This window comes from Oryctolagus cuniculus, chromosome 5, assembly GCF_964237555.1.
Source record: "Oryctolagus cuniculus chromosome 5, mOryCun1.1, whole genome shotgun sequence".
Lineage (NCBI taxonomy): Eukaryota > Metazoa > Chordata > Mammalia > Lagomorpha > Leporidae > Oryctolagus > Oryctolagus cuniculus.
The window spans coordinates 64,765,773-64,786,623 of NC_091436.1; the positions used below are offsets into that span (position 1 = coordinate 64,765,773).

Below are 20,851 nucleotides of genomic sequence, written 5' to 3' on the forward strand. Positions count from 1 at the left end.
TGCAGGTTCCTGAGATCCTCACTGAAAGTCAAGCAGGGTGCTGGGTCGGGTGGTTCCCAGGTTTGCTGCGATGACCCAGGTTGTCCTGGAGTCAATCCTTTCGGCTGTATTTGTCATAATCATGGAGACCTCTCTCTCTCTCTCTTTTCTTTTTTAAATTTTTTGACAGGCAGAATGGACAGTGAGAGAGACAGACAGAGAGAAAGGTCTTCCTTTGCCATTGGTTCACCCTCCAATGGCCGCCGCAGCCGGCGCACCGTGCTGATCAGATGGCAGGAGCCAGGTGCTTCTCCTGGTCTCCCATGGGGTGCAGGCCCCAAGCACTTGGGCCATCCTCCACTGCACTCCCTGGCCACAGCAGAGAGCTGGCCTGGAAGAGGGGCAACCGGGACAGAATCCGGCGCCCCGCCCGGTGTGCCAGCTCCGCAAGGTGGAGGATTAACCTAGTGAGCTGCGGCGCCGGCCGAGAGACCTCTCATAATCACAGGTCATCACAGCATTTCTCAGTATTTACGTTAGAGTTATCTGTTTACACATTTTAGATTCCCCCAAAGTTCTCTCAGACATTTTCTTTCAAGTTGGTTGGAAATCATTAGAAATATCCTCTGGTAGCTGACAACTAACCAGTGATTACTGAAGCACATGAACCCATGCCTGGGCCTTTTGGTCTTCTCTCTATAGAACATTTGATTAAAGCTCCCAAGAGAGTCAACAGGTTGAACAGCAGAGAGAAATCAAAGCTCTACTAAGAAGAAATGACAGTAAAACCAATAGTCGTGAAAATCAAAGGAAAAATTACAGTGCTGAATCCCTTTCCCACTGTCTCAAATGCAATAAGCAATGAAAAGAGTCCATCTGACTGATGTGGTGAGTGCATTGCCAGCACCAAACGTTTTACTCCATCTGCGACTATTGCTTCAGCGCTTAGATGCTTTCCAGAAGTATGCGTGTGTGTGTATATACACACACAGAGAAACAAATATTACTAACATGTATACATTACCTAGTTCATCAAATTATAGGTTAGACACTAATCAGTACCCTCACAGGAAAAAAAAAAAAAAAGAATAGATCGGAAGTTTACAGGGCATGCTTTTTCTTAGAGCACGTTCCAAAATGAGGCTGACATACATTCTACACATTCCATCCAACAGCTTCAAAGCCAGCAGGTGCAAAACAAAGCAAACATGTACTATTACAGCTGGGGAAGAGAAGGATGAATAAGCCTTGGAGGTGAGCTCGGGCTGGTGGAGATGGCCACCCTGTGCCTCACCAGAGGAGCACAGAAGATTCAGTACAAAAACACACTGGCTTTCACAAAGGGGACTGGTGCTAATGAACAGCCACCAGGCTTAGGAGCTGGACTCACTTCTCAATGTTAAAGTATCACCTTTCAAAATGGTACACAAAAGGCAATTCTGAGCTATTGATTCAGAATCTTACCCAATCAGGCCATTTCCCAAGCCATCTTTATGGGATTTACTATTATCAAGTCAAATAAGAACTGGGTATCCTGCAGATGAGCCCAGCAAAAAGGAAGTGGTTTTTGAGAGAATACAATACTGTTTGGTTCCTACTGCAATGCTAGAGGTGCTAAAAAGCCTAGCATAGAAATTTGAAGTCTCAGGGAACAATATCCCCCAGGAACTGGCTTCTACGACACTTAGTTTGTTAATTAAACTCTAACCAACAGCAAAAAGCAAACAAAAAAATTGCTTAACATTCAGTGAAAGAACAGCTGAACGATTACACTAACATACATGACTCTGAAATATGTAGTTAGCCCTGTGCAATAGATCCTGTAGTAATAGATCCTGATTCACAATCATGGACCTCAAAACCAATCAGACACTGGAAAAACCAATGACGCTGAAAGATCTCCTCAGAAAGGACTTACCTCCAGATCCGGATCCTGGTCATAGGCTCTGTTTCTGGGATTTTCGTATCTATTCCGGGAGTCCAGACACCTGTTCCGAGAGTCAACACTCCTGCTGCGATTGTTGGCACAGCCATTACACCTGCGACAGCCACATCCACAGCAGGTTCGACCCCCCATTGAGTTTCTGGATTGGGACAGTCTTCAGATTTTCCCCAAGAGAGGAGAGGGAGTGCTATAGAATGGGACTGTGTCCAGAGTTACATACACAGCCAGGGGTCCCTCAAGAGGCCCAAGGCAGAGCGCAGCCAGTGACCTCTGCTCTGATCAAAGAAGAGGTCCCCAAAGAGGCTTTTCTAATCCAAACGAATGCTCTCTTAGGAAAGACCCTTCCTCAATTCAAAAGAAGACAAGCTCGCGGTTATACATCTCTCCAGCCTCTCTTGGTGGCCTCGGGAACACAAATGAGCATCAGTGATCGGTGACTCCCCTTTATTAGGGGGGTGAGGTCACCAGAGCTTTAATTTTCTCCTGGACTGCAATAGCTGCTAGGAATTCAGTTTGAAATGTGAGGATGTCAGAGAACAATAACAGTAATTACCCCTCACATACAGCTTTGTACTTGGCCCGTGGTTTCCAATCACTGGAGATTCCTTGGGGCAAGACGGGCGTGCTGGCCAGGAGGATCACCGCCCCTGTGTTCCTGGTGAAACACTGGCTCACAGAGGACTTCACCTAAATGATGTTCCTTCCTGGGGCTCTAAGTCTAGGACGGCTAGTGTTAAATGCAAGTTTATTTGAATGAAGGGGTTGAAAGAGCTGGGGTAAGTGAGAAGGAAGAACTCTTCGGTTACTCTCCTGAGATCTGCATTTAACCCCACTGCATACGAGTGACCAAAAACTACGGTTTCCAAATGCCAGCCTGCTCTAGAACAAGGGCAGAGAAGTGGCCATGTTCTGCATCACTTCACAGCTTCGCCTCTATAGAACCTTCCACCTGAGGAACTCACAGCAAACGTACACCCTGACTGGATGACAGAACACTAAGTAATGTGCTTTTCCAAAAAGGGGGGGAGACCCTATGAAAAAACAACTTATCAATTATGAATACCAGTGATTATCACTTTATCACAGCTTCAGCAAGATGCACAACCCAATATGAAAATGAGCAAAGAACTTGAAAACATAATTCACTGAAGAAACACAAAAGGGTTGTAAACATAAAAAAGAACTCATTCTCACTGTAACTGAAGAACCGCAAATTTAAATATGAGATAGGAACGGACTGGCAAGATGAAAAAGTTTGATTGTATATGACATTCATAAAGAGGTGAGAAACAAACACATTCATTCACCATGGGAACACATATTGATTAAGCCTTTTTAATCAGCAAACTGATAGTATCTGCATTCTTTAAAATCACGCATGCTGTGGATTCAGCAGTTCTAGAGAATTTACCCCTCAGAAATAACAGGCCAAGGACCGACATTTGGCTTGGTGATGAGGACACCGCTTGGGACACGCAGATCTCATGTCAGAGTATGTGGGTTCCAGTCCTGGCCCTGCACCCATTCCAGCTACCTGCTAATGCACACCATGGGAGGCAGCAGGATGGCTCTCAGCCAGCCATGTGGAGACCTGGGTTGCATTGCAGGCTCCTGGCTTTAGTCTGGCCCAGGCCTGGTGGTTATGGGCATTTGGCAAGTGAATCAGCAGATAAACGATCGCTCTCTTTTTGCCTTTCAAATAAATAAAAAAGTCTTAGAAAAAAAAAAGAGAAATAACTGGCCAAAGAAAACATAAGGACAGATTGTTTATGAAAGAAAAAAGGCAGAAACACCTTAAGTGTCTGTAAATAAAGACTGGTAAACCATATGATAGTATGTCCACCTTATACACTGGAATATGACTTAGAAACTCACAGGAGTCATATTTATAGAAACTTATATGGAAAATGATCACAAAGATTTCTTGGTTAAAAAAATTAGAGGGGACCGGCACTGCAGCATAGTGGGTAAAGCTGCCGCCTGCAGTGCTGATATCCCCTATGGATGCTGGTTTGAGGCCCAGCCTCTCCACTTCCTATCCAGCTCTCTGCTATGGCATGGGAAAGCAGTAGAAGATGGCCCAAGTCCTTGGGCCCCTGCACCTGTGTGGGAGACCTGGAAGAAGCTCCTGGCTTCGGACTGGCACAGCTCCGGCCGTTGCAGCCAACTGGGGAGTGAACAAGCAGATGGAAGACCTCTCTCTCTCTGTCTTTGCCTCTCCTTCTCTCTCTGTTTAACTCTGACTTTCAAATAAATAAATAATCTTTAAAAAAAATTAGAGGCGCTAGCATTGTGGCATAGAGGGTAAAGCTGTGGCCTGCAGTGCCAGCATTCCATATGGATGTAGATTGGAGTCCCAGCTGCTTCACTTCCCATCCAACTCCCTGCTAAAGTGCACAGGAAAGCAGCTGAAGATAGCCCAAGTGCTTGGGCCCTTGCATCCCTGTGGGAGACCCAGATGAGGTTCCTGGCTCCCTTCTTTGGCCCAATCATTGCAGACATTTGGGGAGTGAACTAACGAATGGAAGATTTCTCTGTATCCCCTTCTCTCTGTAACTACGCCTACCAAATAAACAAATAAATCTTTAAAAAAATTTAGAGAATTGTAGGTAGTAGATAATCCTTTTTTGGTTAACAACATAGAACATAGGAAAAAACAACACAGAACATAGAATATATACCAAACTACTCAATTTTCAGGATAAAGAGAGAATTTTTTTAAGGAATACAAGCTTCATGCATTTAGTATATACAAATTTGGGGACAATGAAGAGAGAATTTAAGTATTTGTTTTATATGTTTTAATACTGTTGGGATTTTTTTTTTTTTTTGTAGTAAGCAAGTACAGAAAAAATATATATACATACGTATAACCACACTCTTTCCAAAAACACCCTACAAGAGACAATGCCTTCTAGTTTGGGCTAAAACAGGAAATGGACTGGCTGACATATATTTATACATGTGTACCTAAGAGGCACCCACAATCACTGCTTCAAAGGAAGACAACACATGCACTTGGGGCAGAAAGAAAAACAAGCCACTCACTGAGCTTTCCTGTTACAAACTGGCGACCAAGACACCTTCAAATGGAAACATCACGGATAGATAGGGATAACCTGAGTTTGTCCAAAGCTGGTTGTAAGTAGGCAATCGATCTCTTTCATGCAAGAGCAGATATTTGGCTTTCACGAGGAAAATACTTGGTGCCCTGAATCCCACTGTTAGCAGTGTCATGCTTAGGATACGAAGCAATGTCCTCCTGTCCTTGGATGCCTGACTTCAGAAACCTTGTATGTATGAAAGGCAGCTCTTGCTGCACCTGGTAACCCTGGGCTTTTTCAGAGTCGGAGCAGTGCTCCCTAGGCCATCATATTGTTTTCACCTTGATCCTGGCAATTGCACAACACCAGTGCTGGAGGGGCAGGGTGGAGTCATGCTCTGGAAACTGCCACATTCTCTGCTGCCCACACAGGGCTCATTTATGTAGGGACGGATCTGGTGAGATTTCCTGCTCTACCCTCCAAAGCCTAACTGAAAATAAACCCATACAAGGGCTGCACTGCAGCACAGAATGCAGCAAGCACTGCGTGTTCTGTTTTTCTTTTCCTCTTTTTCATTGTGAATATATGCATTTTACTGAAACATTTATAAATAATGCTCCAGGTACACAAATGCATTTTGATCCTTAGAACCTCCTACTCTATCTGGTAAGGCTTGTCAATCAGTATAGCAAATGCTGAGTTCTAGAAATGTTCATCACAGTGGGAAGCCCAGAGAAGACCATGAACAACCTTTCTGGGGCAGACAAAAGGAGGAACTGTTTGAGCAGGATCTTAGAGGACTAATAGAAGTCTGCAGGTGTGCAAAAAGCAGAACAGCTTCCTAGCCATGGGAAGGCATAGAGCAAAGGTGGTGAGATGGCCCATTTAAGAAACTTGGGAGCAACAATAGCTTTCCCAGACAATATAATCAGGACTGGTGTAGTTTACAGCAAATTGAGAGAGTCCTAAAAAATTACACGTGCATACCTAAGCCATTTTAACTTTAATCACAATGTAACTTATTACTCTGACATCTTCAAACATTTTTTGAAGGGGTCTGTGTTGTGGCACATTGGGTTAAATTGCCACCTGAAACATCGGCATCCCATAGGAGCAAAGGTTCAAGTTCTGGCTGCACTACTTCTGATCCAGGTCCCTGCTAACAGGAAAGCAGTAGAAGATGGCCCAAGTACATGGGTCCCTCCCACTCACATGGGAGACCCAGATGGAGTTCCAGGCTCCTGGCTTCAGCCTGGCCCAGCCCTGACCATCATGGCCCATTGGGGGAGTGAACCAGCAGATGGAAGATCTCTGTCTCTGCTTCTCTGTAACTCTGCCTTATAAATAAATTTTAAAAAGATTTATTTATTTATTATATATTATTTATTTATTTAAATAAATAAATCCATTATTTATTTATTTATTTATTTGACAGGTAGAGTTACAGACAGTGAGAGAGAGAGAGATAGAGAGAAAGGTCTTCCTTCCATTGGTTCACTCCTCAAATGGCCACAATGGCCGGAGCCACGCCAATCCAAAGCCAGGAGCCAGGTGCAGGGTGCAGGGGTCCAAGCACTTAGGCCATCCTCCACTCTCTTCCCAGGCCACAGCAGAGAGCTGGACTGGAAGAAGAGTAACCTGGACTAGAACCTGGCGCCCATATGGGATGCCGGCGCCGCAGGCAGAGGATTAACCTAGTGCGCCACCGTGCCGGCCCAATAAATAAATCTTTAAAAAATGTTTTTGAATAAGGAATACTTGCACAGAGCTCAGAAATAAAAACATTAAAAACTGTGCAACAAAAATGTATATGTTCTACAGGTAATTATTATTAGCTTTTAATGTATACTTCCATAGTTTCTTAATGCATCTACCAATACATACACATACACACATACTACAGAAACATATATTCTATTTGCCCACTTTTCTACACAAAATATAACATGCCATGGGGCTGGCATTGTGGCACATGGGTTAAGTCACTATTTGTGACACTGGCATCCCACATGAGTGCTGGATCAAGTCCTATCTGCTCCATCCAATCCAGCTGCCTAATAACGCCTCTGAGAAGGCGCAGAAGATGGCCCAAGTACTTAGGCCACTACTACCCATGTGGGAGACCCAGATGGAGCTCCCGGGTCCTGTCATGAACATTTGGTGAGTGAACCAGCAGATGGAAGATCTCTCTCTCTCTCTCTAACTTTGCCTTTTAAATCAATCTATTGATTTATCTATCTACAAAATATGCTATACACATTATTCTCTATCTTGCCTTTTCCCCCAGCAGTGTGTTCAGTCTTTTTGAGCCGTATTTTCAGAGCACATAGACTCCTGCCATGCAGAAGCTATAGAGAGGACTAAGAAACTGAAGCTGGATACCAGGCCTGCCTGTGTGCATAAGACAGGTGCCCAGGTTGGTGGGGTGAAATTATGTCAAGATCTGACTAAAAATCAGAGATTTGGGACAGGGGAGGCCCAAGGGCTCAGTCATCTTTGGTCACAACACAGGATGGCACAGATAATTCAAACTGGAGTTCCAGTGGAAAGGTGGACTGTAGTGCTGAGTGTTACATGGACGATATTCCTAAATTCTTTATGGAAGCCACCTTGGGGGAAGGTGGAAACCTAGTTAGTAAGAGCTCCACTCCCAAGGCTGCAGCAGTAGGATGGACATCAGGGTATGGGGAGGTCCCACGTGTTGCAGGATGATGCAAGCACCATCCCTGGGGAGGTCAGCAGCCTAGGTGGCTCAGACAGAGTGGGAGTTCTGTGATCAAGGTTCATATACTGTGTCCTAGGCTTAAGTACTTTATACTTTGAACTTGGGTTGGCCTAAGGAATGAGGTGAGGGTGGGGAGGATTTGACATTCAGACAAGCCAGTGGATTAGTGTGGAACAGCTACAGGGAGAGAGGAGAAATAGAGAAGTGGGAAGGGAAATGACACAGAGGGGTGGGTTGCCTCTATGAGTCACGTGGAGAATGCACGTTTGTGCCAAGGCTTGTTGAACTGAAGTGTTATAGAGTCATGTAGAACATCAGGCTAGAAACTGAGAGACACAACATCTTGACTGCTTTAAGGTTAATTAAGAAAAGAAAAAGCTGCCAAAGGTGGCTGCAGCGGAGCCCTCTCTGAGCCACTTCAGAGCAAAGCAGACACCTGTCTATTATGGATGATGTGGGTGCATCCCGGTCTTAAACAGTGAGAGTAGCACTGAGTTGATATGATTTCATCTCCTCTATAGGTCAGTTACTTCTGTGGGGTTTATTCATTCATTCATTCATTTACTTTGTAGGGGAGGTGGGTTTGTTTTTCTTCTTAAAAAGAAACAGACACACACACACACACACACATACTTTGTTAGGAAATAGTGGCTTTATCTGGCTCACCAATAAGGAAAAGATCCAAAGAATTAAAGCCAAAATAGCTTTTTTACTTGAGTTACTCAAATAGCTGCTGTGCATTTCACTTGTTTGAATGCATCTTGAGAAGACCTGAAAATATGGCAATTTCATTTATATTCACGATGGTCATATACAATCTTCAGCATTTTCAAAATAAGCTATCAGAATTTAAGGAGAATTAAAATATCATTACAGGAAAATTCTCATTAAAGTATCTGCCCTCTTTGCAGAGATGTATGGGCCGGTTCACCCCCCAGATGCCTGCAACATCCAGGGCTGGGCCAGGTTAAGGCCAGAAGCCCAAAACTCAGAGTCTCCCATACGGGTGGGAGGCACCCAAGTGCTCAAGAAATTGAAGCTGGGTACCAGGCCCACCCATGTGCGTAAGAGACAGGTGCCCAGGTGGGGTGGGGTGAAATTATGTCAAGATCTGACTAAAAATCAGAGATTTGGGACAGGGGAGGCCCCAAATGCCCACAACAGTCAGGGCTGTGCCAGGCCAAAGCCAGAAGCCCAGAACTCCACCCAGGTCTCCCACATGGACAGCAGAGACCTAATTCCCTGTGCCATCACCTTCTCCCTCCCGGGGTGCACAGCAGCAGGAAACTCGATGGGAAACAGAGGCAGGACTGCCTACCAGGCACTCTCATATGGGATGGAGATGTCTCAAGTGGCAGCTTAACCCTCTGTGACACATTGTCTATCCCAGAAACAGTGATGTTTTAAATAAAATGTCTTCTGTTCTAAAATTAACTAAAAGTTTAACATAGCCACTCAATGGAAAATTTGTTTTGTATAAATAAATGAATGATTCCTGGTGCTTTTTCCCATCCAACATTTAGATTCTAGTAACATTCTGATTTGTGGTTCCACTTCCCCCTAGCTGGTATGTGGAGACATAGTATTGTCTTTGTAATTATAAATCATGTATCTGCGTATACTAGCAGGTACAGCAAATGTCTTTTTATTTTAATTGAAGGATTCAGCATAGTGTTGTCAGGTTGAAGTAATATTGTTATAGCACATTAAAAGCAATAAATAAGTAGGGGCCGGTGCTATGGCATAGTGGGTAAAGCCACCTCCTGCAGTGCCAGCATCCCATATGGGCATCTGCTCCACTTCTGATCCAGCTCTCTGCTGTCGCCCGGGAAAGCAGTAGACGATGGCCCAAGTCCTTGGGACCCTGCACCCACATTGGAGATTTGGAAGAAGCTCCTGGCTCCTGGCTTCAGATTGGCTCAGCTCTGACCATTGCAGCCAATTGTGGAGTGAACCAGCAGATGGAAGACCTCTACCTCTGCCTCTCCTTCTCTCTCTGTGTAACTCTTTCAAATAAATAAATAAATCTTAAAAAAGGCAAGAAATAAATAAAAACAATAACACTGAGTATACAAAACACATATAGAGAGTGGATAAAAATTCTGCTTTTGGGAAATAGAAATTGCTTAGAGTTAATGCAAATAAAAAAATAAATCCTAGTTTGAAAAAGTAGATCCAATTTTGAGGGCTAGATATACTCAGGAATGGGAGGCCATCTGTCCAGGAGAGAAGGTCCAGGGTGGTCCTTGCATTGTCGCTTCAGTAAACCTACTGGATCTCATGCTCTCCCACTGGGGAGAGCAGACTGAGAGAAGAGTAATTTGGAAGGTCTCAGAGGTGCCCGGACACTCACTGTGAGTATGCACCACCCAGGATCTCAGTACACTTAAAATTTGTTTACCAAGAATCCTGGCCACAGTGGTGGCATGTGTGGCAGAGAGAGAGAGAGTGAGCGAACGAGAGAGAGTAGAGAGAGAGAGAGAATATGAATGAATGCGAATCTTCTACCTGTTGGTTCATTCCCCAAATGGCCACAAAGATCAAAGCTGGGCCATAGCTGGGCAGATCTGAACCCAGGAGCCAGGAGTTTCTTCCAGGCCTCCCACATGGGTGCAGGGGCCATCTTCCACTGCTTTCCCAGGTGCATTATCAGGGAGCTGGATCAGAAGTGGAGCGGCACCCATATGGGATGCCAACACTGCAGGCAGCAGCTTTACCCTCTACGCCACAGCGCTGGCCCCATGTGTGGGGTCTTGCACTTCGGAACTAATGGTCCAGTTGGCCCTCTTGGCCATGACTCATGAGACATAAGGTGTAAAACCCTCTGGTTGGGGAGAGAAAGGCTGCTGCTCTGCCTCTTCCCTGTACTCTTGGTATAACATGCAAAGACCGAGAAAGACTGCAAGAGTGAGAAAGTGGGAGGTGAAGAAGGAGGAGGGAAGAAGGAGGAGGGAGGAGGGAGGAGGGAGGAGGGGAAGGAGAGGGGGCCAGCAGAGGAGGAGAGAGGAAGGGGGAGGCAGCCAGATATGGGTGCCTGTTTGAGACCTGCTCCTCCACTTGCAATCCAGTTCCCTGCTAATGTGCCTGGGAAATGAACGGAAGATGACCAGAGTAATTCTGTCCCTGTGACCCACATTGGAGACCCGGATGGCGTTCCAGACCCTTAGCTTCAGCCTGGCCCAGCCCCAGCTCTTGTGGCCATTTGGGGAGTAGACCAGCAGATGGAAGATCTTTCTCTAACTCTGCCTTTCAAATAAATAAATTATTAAAGAAAAAGAAAGTACTCCTGATGAGATACTAGCACTAAGTGCTTTATAGTAGCAAGAAGTAGGTGTGCTTTTTATGGGAAACACTAGTCCCAAAGTTGATGCCATATTACTTTGTGCACCGTTGTGTTAAATCACAGCTTGTGTAACAAGAACAAGGCAGAAAAGGGCAGCTATACAATGAAGAACACCTGAGGCAGCAGAGTCAAGTTCACACAGAGACTCATTATTAATAATACGCTGCTGTCATGCATAATGTTAGAGACGGCATGCAATATGCATTATATATTCTGTAATACTTATATTTAAACAAACTATTGTATTATCAAATATAATAATATTGTACAACATATATGTATACTACATATATCATATGTGATATGTTATAAATGCTATTTTGAAAAGTTCATGGAGAATGGAGTTAAAAGATGTCTATTTTGGTACCAAAATTTTTTAAAATCCATGCAAACTTTTTTTTCATAACACACTTTTCCATGAACTTTCCGAAGACCTCTCACAATATATGTTGTGCCCATCAAGCACGAGTTTTTCAGTCAGATAGGGGTGATTTTGCAGTATTTAAATGTTTAGCAATGTTTATTCTTGGGAGGCAAATACTAGAAGTGAAGCATTACCTTTTTCAGTGTTCTAGATTCTGCGGGCAAAGGACCAGGTGCATGGCTGGCGGTGAGAAGGGACTGGGGATCCCCACCAGGCAGTGCAATGTCCCGGCACTCCTGAGCCGCATGGCTTCCATCCAGGCCCTCCAAAGCTCTGTAAGGAGTGGAAAACACATTCACATCAATGAGCTCTCAAGAACGCTGAATACTCCAGGAACCCAAGGCCCATTTCCCTGTGTATTTCTAAGCAGCTGAGATGAGGAGTCATTCTTCACAAGGAGTACAGCATTGCAGATACTGAGACATGCTCATAACATGGGAGCAAGACCAGGGCTTTGATGGAAAATACCAATGAAGGAGAAGGAGAACTACAAAACTGCTGTTTTACAGAAGAAGTACAAACTTCTGTGGAATTTTGATGCTGTTTTGAGGTTAGAAAGGTAAATCAGGCATCATACAAATACTTTAAAGGCAGATATATATATATCACTATGGCAAAATCAGCAAGGGTGATTTGTATGAGCATAATTTGGGAGAACTCTATCATGTGTATCTTTGTTTTAAAAGATATTATTCTTAGGGGTGGGCATTTGGCACAGTAGTTAAGACACTGCCTGGGGTGCTCACATCCCATAGCAGAGTTCCTGGATCTGAGTCCTGCCTTGCATTCAGTTCCTGCTTCCTGCTGGTGCATACCCAGGGTGGCAGCAGGTGTTCAAGTGGTTGTGTCCCTGCCGACCACACAGAAGACCCAGAAGACTCAGATTGAGTTCCAGGATCCTGACTTAGGCCTGGTTCATCCCCACCTGTCACAGATCAATCAATCAATCAATCAATATCTCTCCCTTACAAATAAATTAAAAATTAAAAACATTATTCTTCATATTATATAAAATGAGAACCCCCATTCTTAAAAAGATTTGTTTGAGAGGCAGAGTTACAGAGACAGAGACAGAGGTCTTCCATCCGCTGATTCACTCCCCAAATGGCCACAACAGCTGGAGCTGTACTTATCTGAAGCCAGAAGCCAGGAGCTTCTTCCGGGCCTCCCATGCAGGTACAGGAGCCCAAGCACTTGGGCCATCCTCCACTGCTTTCTCAGGCCATTAGCAGAAAGCTGGATTGGAAGAGGAGCAACTGGGACATGAATCACCGCCCACGTGGGATGCTGGTGCCATAGGTGGAGGCTTAACCTACTATGTCACAGCATCGACCCTGAACCCCCAATTTTGTAATATAAAAGTAATACATGGTAAAAAGCAGTACACTATAAAAAAGTCAAATCAGTAGATAAGGGCATTGAAATAAAAAGAATCTCCAGTGGGATAACAATTCCATACTGCATAAGTAATCGCTCTGGACAGTTTCTTTCTTCCAACACTTTATGCCACATCAAGCACTTATGAAAATGCACTTCTATCCTCTGAAGAGTGCTGAAGGGTATCTTTGAGGCAAATCTCTCTCAAGAATTTAAAGAGTACAGAGAAACCGAGATCACCTAGGAGAATTCAGATGGCAACTGAAAGATCCCTTACAGTGAGAAGGTGTTGCAGTCTTACCATGGATGCATGGATGCATCTGCATCAAGACCTCTTTTTAATTCTCACAAACCCTAGCCCACAGCGTTCACTTTGTCCTTTGGCTCACAAGTACACCAAGAGAGGCAGCAAGCAAGAGAAGACCCCTTGGATCTGAACTTATTCCAACCACAGTGGAGTTCTCTATTGTAGAAGTAAACCAGAAATGTATAGGCAGGCTGCCACCCACTCTTTGTTGAAAAGTCTATTGAATGACTCACAAGACTTCAAGATACAAAGCGATAAAGCATGGGTGTTTAGCTTAGCATTTAAGATGTCAGTTAGGACACCTGAGTCCCACTGGTTCCATGCCAGCTAATGTAGACCCAGGGGAGGCTGCACTGATTGCACCAACTGGCCCTTCCCTTCTCTCTTTGGTTTTTCTATTCCCTGAGACAACCCCATTGAAGTAAGTGAACCAATAACCCTACAGAGGCCTCTAAGTGTTCAAGGGCAAGGAAGAGTTGCATGTCTCTGACTTTAAGTCAAAAGCTGGAAATGATTAAACTTAATGAGGAAGGCATGCGGAAAGCTGAGATACACTGATAGTTAGGCCTGGTGCACCAAATAGCCAAGTTCTGAGCACGAGGAAAAAGTTCTTGAAGGAAGTTAAAAGTGCTACTCCAGTGAGCACACGAATGATAAGAAAGAGCAAGGGCCTGATGGCTGATATGGAGAAAGTTTTAGTGGCCTGGATAGGAGATCAAATCAGCCCCAACATTCCTGTAAGCCAGCATCTGATCCAAAGTAAGACCCCAACCCCCTTCAAGTCTGTGAGCCTGAGAGGGGCAGAGAAGAGGAAAACTTTGAAGCTAGCAGAGGGTGTTTGATGAGTTTTAAGGAGAGAAATGGTCCCCATCAAAGTGCCAGGTGAGACAGCAAGTGTTGATGCAGAAGCTGAGCAAGTGTGCAGAAGACTATTGGTGCAGGTGGCTACACCAAACAACAGGTTTTCATTGTTGACAGAAAAGCCTTCTCTGTCAGAAGTCAGTACAGCCTAGGACTTTCATAGCTGGAGAGGTCAATGCTTCCTACAAAGCTCCAAAGGACAGACAGCTCACTCTTATTAGGAGTGATTGCAGCTGGTGACTTTGAGTTGAAGCCAATGTCTGTTTATCACCTAGAAATCCTGAAGACTATTACTTAAAATCTACTCTGCCTGTGCTCTCCAGGTAGAATCATCAAGTCTAGATGATACCACATGTTTATAACTCAGTATTTGAAGCCTGCTATTGAAACCACTGCTCAGAAGAAAAAAAAAAGATTCTTTTCAATATATTACTGCTCACTGACAATGTTCTGGTCACCCAAGAGCTTTGACAAAAATATAGAAGATTAATATTGTTTTCAGGCCTGCTAACACAACATCCATTCTGTTGTCCAAGGATCAAGCAGTAATTTTGGCTTTCAAGTCTTATTATTTCTAATAACAGTTTTTTTAGAAGCTTTATTTACTTATTTATTTGAGAGATAGGAGAGGGAAAGAAAGCAGTAGGGAGGGGAAGGGAGAGGAGAGGAGAGGAGAGATTCTATCTGCTGGTTTACTCCCCAAATGCTCACAACAACCAGGGCAGGGCCAGGCTGAAACCAGGAGCCAGGAATGAAATCTGGTCTCCCCACCTGGGTGGCAGCAACCCAAGTACTCAGGCCATCATTTGCTGCTTCTCAGGCACATTAGCAGGAAGCTGCATCAAAAGGGGAGGCAGGACTTGATCTCAGGTGCTCAGACAGGTGACATGGGTGTCCCAAGTGGCAGACTCTTTGTGCCACAACACCTACCCCTCAAATCTTATTAAGAAACACATTTTGTATGGTGATAGTTGCCATAAACAAGTGATTCTTTTGCTGAACATGTTGAAAGTTAATTGAAACTCTCTGGAGAGGATTTTTACCATTCTATATGCCATTAAGAACTTTCATAATTCATGGAAGGAAATCAAAGGATCAACATTAACAGGAATTTGGAAGAAGCTGACTGAAACCCTCATGGAAGACTTTGAGGGGTTCTAGACTTCAGTGGAGGAAGTTGCTGCAGAGGCGGTGGAAATGGCAAGAGTGGAATGGCAAGAATTCGAAGTGGCGCCTTGGAGCCTGGTGCTGTGACTGAAGCACTGTGATCTCATGATAAAACCTCGACAGATCAAGAGTTGGATGAGCAAACCAAGTGGTTTCTGGAGATAGAACCTGTTCTGGGTGAAGACACTCTGAACACTGTGGAATTAATGACAAAGGATTGACACATAGGCTTACTTGAAGCAGCAGCAAGGTTTGAGGGGGATGGACCCCAATTTTGAAAGTAGTTCTGTGGGTAATACACTACCAAATGGCAAACAGAGGAATCTGTTCTGAAAGGAAGAATTAGTTGAGGTGGTAAACTTCACTATTGTATTGTTTTTAGACATTTCAGCGCCAGTGTTGTGGCATAGCAGGTGCCAATTCACTTCCGATCCAACTCCCCACTAATGTGCCTAGGGAAGTGCAGAAGACAGCCCCACATCCTTGGGCAGATGGCCTTACCCATTTGGGAGACCTGGATGAAGCGCTTGGCTGCTAGCTTCAGCTTGGCCCAGCGCTGGCTGTTTTGGTCGTTTTGGGGTGTGAACCAACAGATGGAAGACCTCTCTGTCTCTCCCTTTCTCTAACTCTGATTTCAAATAAATAAATAAATCTTAAAGAAATGTCCATATCCACTCCTACCTTCACCTTCAGCAGCCACTACCCTGATCAGTCAGCAGCCAGCAACACTGAGGTAAGACCCTCCAGCAGCAAATCACACACACACACACACACACACCAATTTGCTGAAGGCTCAGATGTGTAAGAAAAAAAAAACATTTTTTAATTAAGGTATGTACCTTTTTAAGGCACAATGCAATTGCACACTTAACAGTGTATATGTACGGGGAAACCAAAAGATTTGTCTGATTCCCTTTATTACAGTATTTGCTTTATGGCAGGGGTCTGGAACCCAAAGCACAACATCTCTGAGGTATGCCTGTATCCTGCTTGGAAACCAGTCCCCACTCATCGTATGGAGCCCACCTGCCTGACAGTAACAGGAAGTCCAAACACAGAAGCCTGATTGATGTTTAAAAAAAATATTGTCACGTATAAGACAAGAGAGGTGAACTGAGTTGGTCTATTCAGCTTATTCAGTTGCTACAGAATTCAGTGGCTGCTACCACGTAATTGGTCACAGAAGGGTGCGACAGTTCCTGAGGCTGACATGGCTGACCCGGAAGTGAATATACGTCCTGGAAGTGACCCGGCGGACGGCTCTTGCCTGAATCGGCCCGATCACCGGGCCTCTGAAGGGCACTGCTGGGGTCCTGTGAGGGGAAAAGGAGCCGTGGAGGCCATGAAACGGGTGGTGGCGTGTGTTCTGCCACCGCCCTGATCTTGTCTTGAAACCTGTTTCCGACACTGATGGCGCTGCTGGTACAGTTGCTATGGATTTATGATTACAGCCACAAAAGGACGTTCCTGAGTTCGGCCTCACAGCGTGTTGAACCCAGCAAGCTTCCCACCCTCCTGATACGGGGAAGAAGCTAATCTGACGTGACATGCTGCTCTCCAGGGCTCCTTTCTAGAAGCCTGGAGTCAGGATCTCATGGACGGAAGGATACACATGGCACTGGGGGTGGGGTTAGTTTGTTGATGGCCAGAAAACGAGGGAAACTATCACAGGTAGCTCCAGGGAAGGTCCTTGCTTCCCGTAATTCTGAGACAGGAAGTTGTGTGTGTTCATAGTACACCCTATGACCTCCGCCCTGCCTTGGAGGTGGGAGGGAGAGGAGGAGGAGGAGGAGGAGGAAGAGGGTGCTGACCGACTTCCCTTTCCTGTGACCCAGATCCAGGCCACAGGGGCCATTATTTCCGGGTTTGCTCCAGGGCTTGCTTGAGAGGTGAGGCAAGGTCACAGGTGCGTGGGCTCAGAGGGCTTCACAGGCAGAGCTCGGCTTGGGGGAAGCTTCCCTCTCACCCAGCCCTGGGTGTTCAGGCCACCCAGAGAGCATTTTCCACCTCCTTTTCTGGAATATCAATCAGAGGCCTTCTACTCAGAGCAAACTCGCTGGACTAGTTTATCTCCCCAAATACCACCTTTACAACCTTTCTCTTCTTTACGGGAAAAAGAATCCTATAGTCGAAGCTAGGGCTTTGATCACAAGCAAAATACAGGCCTGAGTCAGGGACAGTGAACCAACATAACAGGTCCTCGGTTAACTTTGTACCTTTTGGATCTTGCGCTACCAGAGATGCCTGCCCTTGAGGATACAAACGTCTAGGCCACACAGGGGCTCACCAAATAGGCAGCACTTGGTGTTTTCAGTCCTGGAACACAGGTCGTTGCTGCACTGGGAACCAGCCACACATACCTCACCCCAGCCTAAAAGCCGACCTTCCCATAGCTTTGCAACAGGAGATGCTGATTGGAACATGTGTTAATTCTTCTTTCCCAAAGAATAAATTTTAGTTTCACTCCTGATGGGTAGGTGTGGTCATAAGCTCCTCCTCTCCCACCCACCTCCGAGGCAGGTCAGAGGTTACTGGGTGCACCAAGACCACACAGAATTTCCTGTCTCAGAAATGTGACCAAGCAAGGATCCTCCCTGGAGCTATCTGTCAGTTTCCCCATTCTCTGGTCATCCACACACTAAACCTACAGCAGATGACAAGCTATGCTTGCTGTCTGGTATGAGATGCAAGGCTTGTAAATGGAAGCAGAATTTGCTTTGTGAATGGTTGCCACTGCTCACTTACAAGGACAACAAATGCTTGGGCCAGTAAAATGAGATGAAATGAAATGCCCCAATGCTGCCATGTTGGGCTAGTCTCAGCGGAGGCCAGTGTGTTCATTTGCTGATGACAATCTTCCGGATTTTCCGTGGAGGCACAGACACAGCACTTGTGGAAGAGTTTCAGTGAGTGCTCGCTTTTATTCACACTTTTAAGTGGGACATTTGCTAGTTCATTTGATTTCTCTTTATTTCCTTTATATCTTGCTTACTTTTAAAAAGCAGATGCCCTTCCCCATGGAGATTAAGCTGATGGCAACATTAATAATGACAAGATTGTTTTTCCTTCTCTCAGGTTAAAAAAAAAAAGCCACAAGGCTGTATTCAGAAAAATCCAGCCTTTCTATGGCTTGGAGCTTATACAATATGGAGGCAGGGACTCTTGTTAAGAAAAAAAATGTTCTTTTTCAGAATTGCTGGTGCTGGGGTCTCTCCTAAGGTCTTGGAGGGAGCCCTGAAGTTTAAGCTCCTTTTTCTCCCTATAAACGAGCATCAGATTTGCGTGATGCTGGTCTAGCCTTTCAAGTTATTCCTGGAGCATTTTAGCATGTGTAGTGCAATATAAAGTTAATATGAGTTTCTTTATCAAATAATTCTTGCTTCCAAGACAATGCATAAGAAAATAATAAAACGTGGCATAAGTTATAGTGTAGGTATAAATTGATGCTGTACTGCCACCTATTGTCTACCCAAAGAATTATTGGAGTGTTCCATCCAGCCTCAGAAGAATGATTTACAAGTATCAAAGAATACCTCCACCTGTATCAAATTATTTCTTAGATAGAGGTTAAAATGCTACATACTCCTCTGAATGAAGACATTGGTTGTAATGCTACCCAAGTTTCCTGGCCACAAAGGAAGGAGAACATTAAACTCACTAACAAGCAGCACTAACAGTATGTGTAGCATCTCTTCACTGCAAATGCCAAATGGGAGAGAGCTGCCATTTACCAAACAACCTGTGCCCTGCTAACACAGGACTCAGTGTTAGACTATGGACATACACCATCAGTCATTCTACACCTGAAAGGCTGCTACTGACTGCCTTGGTGCAGACACCTCACTGTAGACTTAGAAGACACTGCCCACTGAGAAACCATGTGATTGACAGCACTGAGCCTGCTGGTTACCCACGCCTCAGTTACTGGAAGCCACATTTCCGTGCCCAGTCTCACAGGAAGGCAACCAATGACAGCATGAGAACACAGCCATGTAAATCTAACCATGTCCAGAAAAACAAAGTGTCACAAAAGAAAATAAAAAAGGTATCTGTTGGGGCTGGTGCTGTGGTGTAGTAGGTAAAGCCACCACCTGTGGTGCTGGCACCGGTTCAAGTCCCGGCTGTTCCAGTTCCAACCCAGCTCTCTGCTATGGACTGGGAAAGTAGAAGATGGCCTAAGTCCTTGGGCTCCTGCACTGTGTGGGAAACTTGGAAGAAGCTCCTGGCTCCTGGCTTCGGATCGGCACAGGTCTAGCCATTGCAGCCAATTGGTGAGTGAACCAGCAGGATGGAAGACCTCTCTCTCTCTCTCTCTCTCTCTCTCTCTCTGCTTCTCTTTCTCCTTGTGTAACTCTTTCAAATAAATAAATAAATAAATCTTTTAAAAATGTATCAGCTTGCAAGATCAAGGAGTTTGCATTCACGAATAAGGTTTGCTTTTTTTATTTTCTTAAAGATTTATTATTATTTTTTATTTTACAGAGGGGGTGGAGAATAAAGAGAGAGGGATCTTCCATCTGCTGGCTCATTCCCCCAGTGGCCACAACAGCCAAGCCTGGGCCAGGTCAAAGCCAGGAACCAAGAGCTTCATCCAGGTCTCCCACATGCAGACAGGGGACCAAAGACTTGGGCCATCATCTGCTGTTTTCTCAGGTGCATTATCAGGGAGCTGGATCAGAAGTGGAGTAGCCAAGACTTAAACCAGCACCCATATGGGATTCTAGCATTTCAGGCAGTGGCTTAACCTGCTATGCCACAATGCTGGCTCCCACAGGTAAGTTTTTAATTCAGAAGCAATACTGTCTTCAAACTTAATAAAGGATATCTCAACTTAATAAAGGATAATACAGCAGCCTGACCATTAGTTGTGTGGTCTTGAGCTATTACTTCTCTAAACCTGGGTTTCCTAGCCTGCAAAATGGAGGTAATAATCAGATTGTTGCAAAAATTAAATGAGGTAATATTTATAAAATACTTTGCCTAGTGCTGGCACATAGCAGATGTTCAATAAATCATCAGCTGTTTCAATTAGGCATTTGAATGTCAGCTGACAGTTTTCAGAGCATGCAGATGAAATATGAAGTGACACAGAAGTGAGAATATACCATTGGACCATAACATTGTGACCCAACCATCCAATTTGCAAATGAGTTCATGGGGCCCAGAGACATTCATTGTTCAAGGTCACTGGCTAATTACTGGCAGGGTTAGGAGCAGGGAACCCACCTGATGCCTCAGAGCCTAATTTCAAACTTCTCAGAAGATGTCTTCATGATTACAGAATCCCCAGTTAGATAGGGAAATGGACAGTTTTCTATGCTCATTCAAATTTAGTTGATTTTAAATACTGGAGTACTTTATTTTTACATATTTTATGAGAGAGAGAGAGAGAGAGAGAGAGAGAGAGAGAGAGAGAGATATGGGGTGGGGGGGATCCTCTATCCACTAATTCATTCCCCAAGTGCCTCTAACAGTGGGGCTGAGCCAGGCCAGAGCCAGGAATTCAATCTCAGTCTCCCACATGGGTGGCAGAGACCCAATCACTTGAGCTATCACCTGCTGTCTCCCAGGATGCACAGTAGCAGGAAGCTGGAATTGGGAGTACAGCTGGAACCAGGCACTCTGATATGAGATGCTGGCATCTCAGGTGGCACCCTAACCATTGTGCCAAATGTCTTC

The 20,851-nt window shown here is 44.8% G+C and overlaps 1 protein-coding gene across 2 annotated transcripts in view; it reads right to left on the minus strand.

Moving 5' to 3' along the window:
- Positions 1-20,851, minus strand: part of CRYBG1 (crystallin beta-gamma domain containing 1) — a 205,530-nt gene that overhangs the window by 102,052 nt on the left and 82,627 nt on the right. Inside the window, exon 2 of one of the 2 annotated variants that reach the window (XM_070073735.1) lies at positions 11,595-11,733. In XM_070073735.1, coding sequence (XP_069929836.1) covers positions 11,595-11,733 — 139 coding nt within the window. Of the gene's footprint in view, positions 1-1,897; positions 2,189-11,594; positions 11,734-20,851 lie in introns of those variants that run through there. The other variant, XM_070073736.1, reaches the window with a different exon arrangement.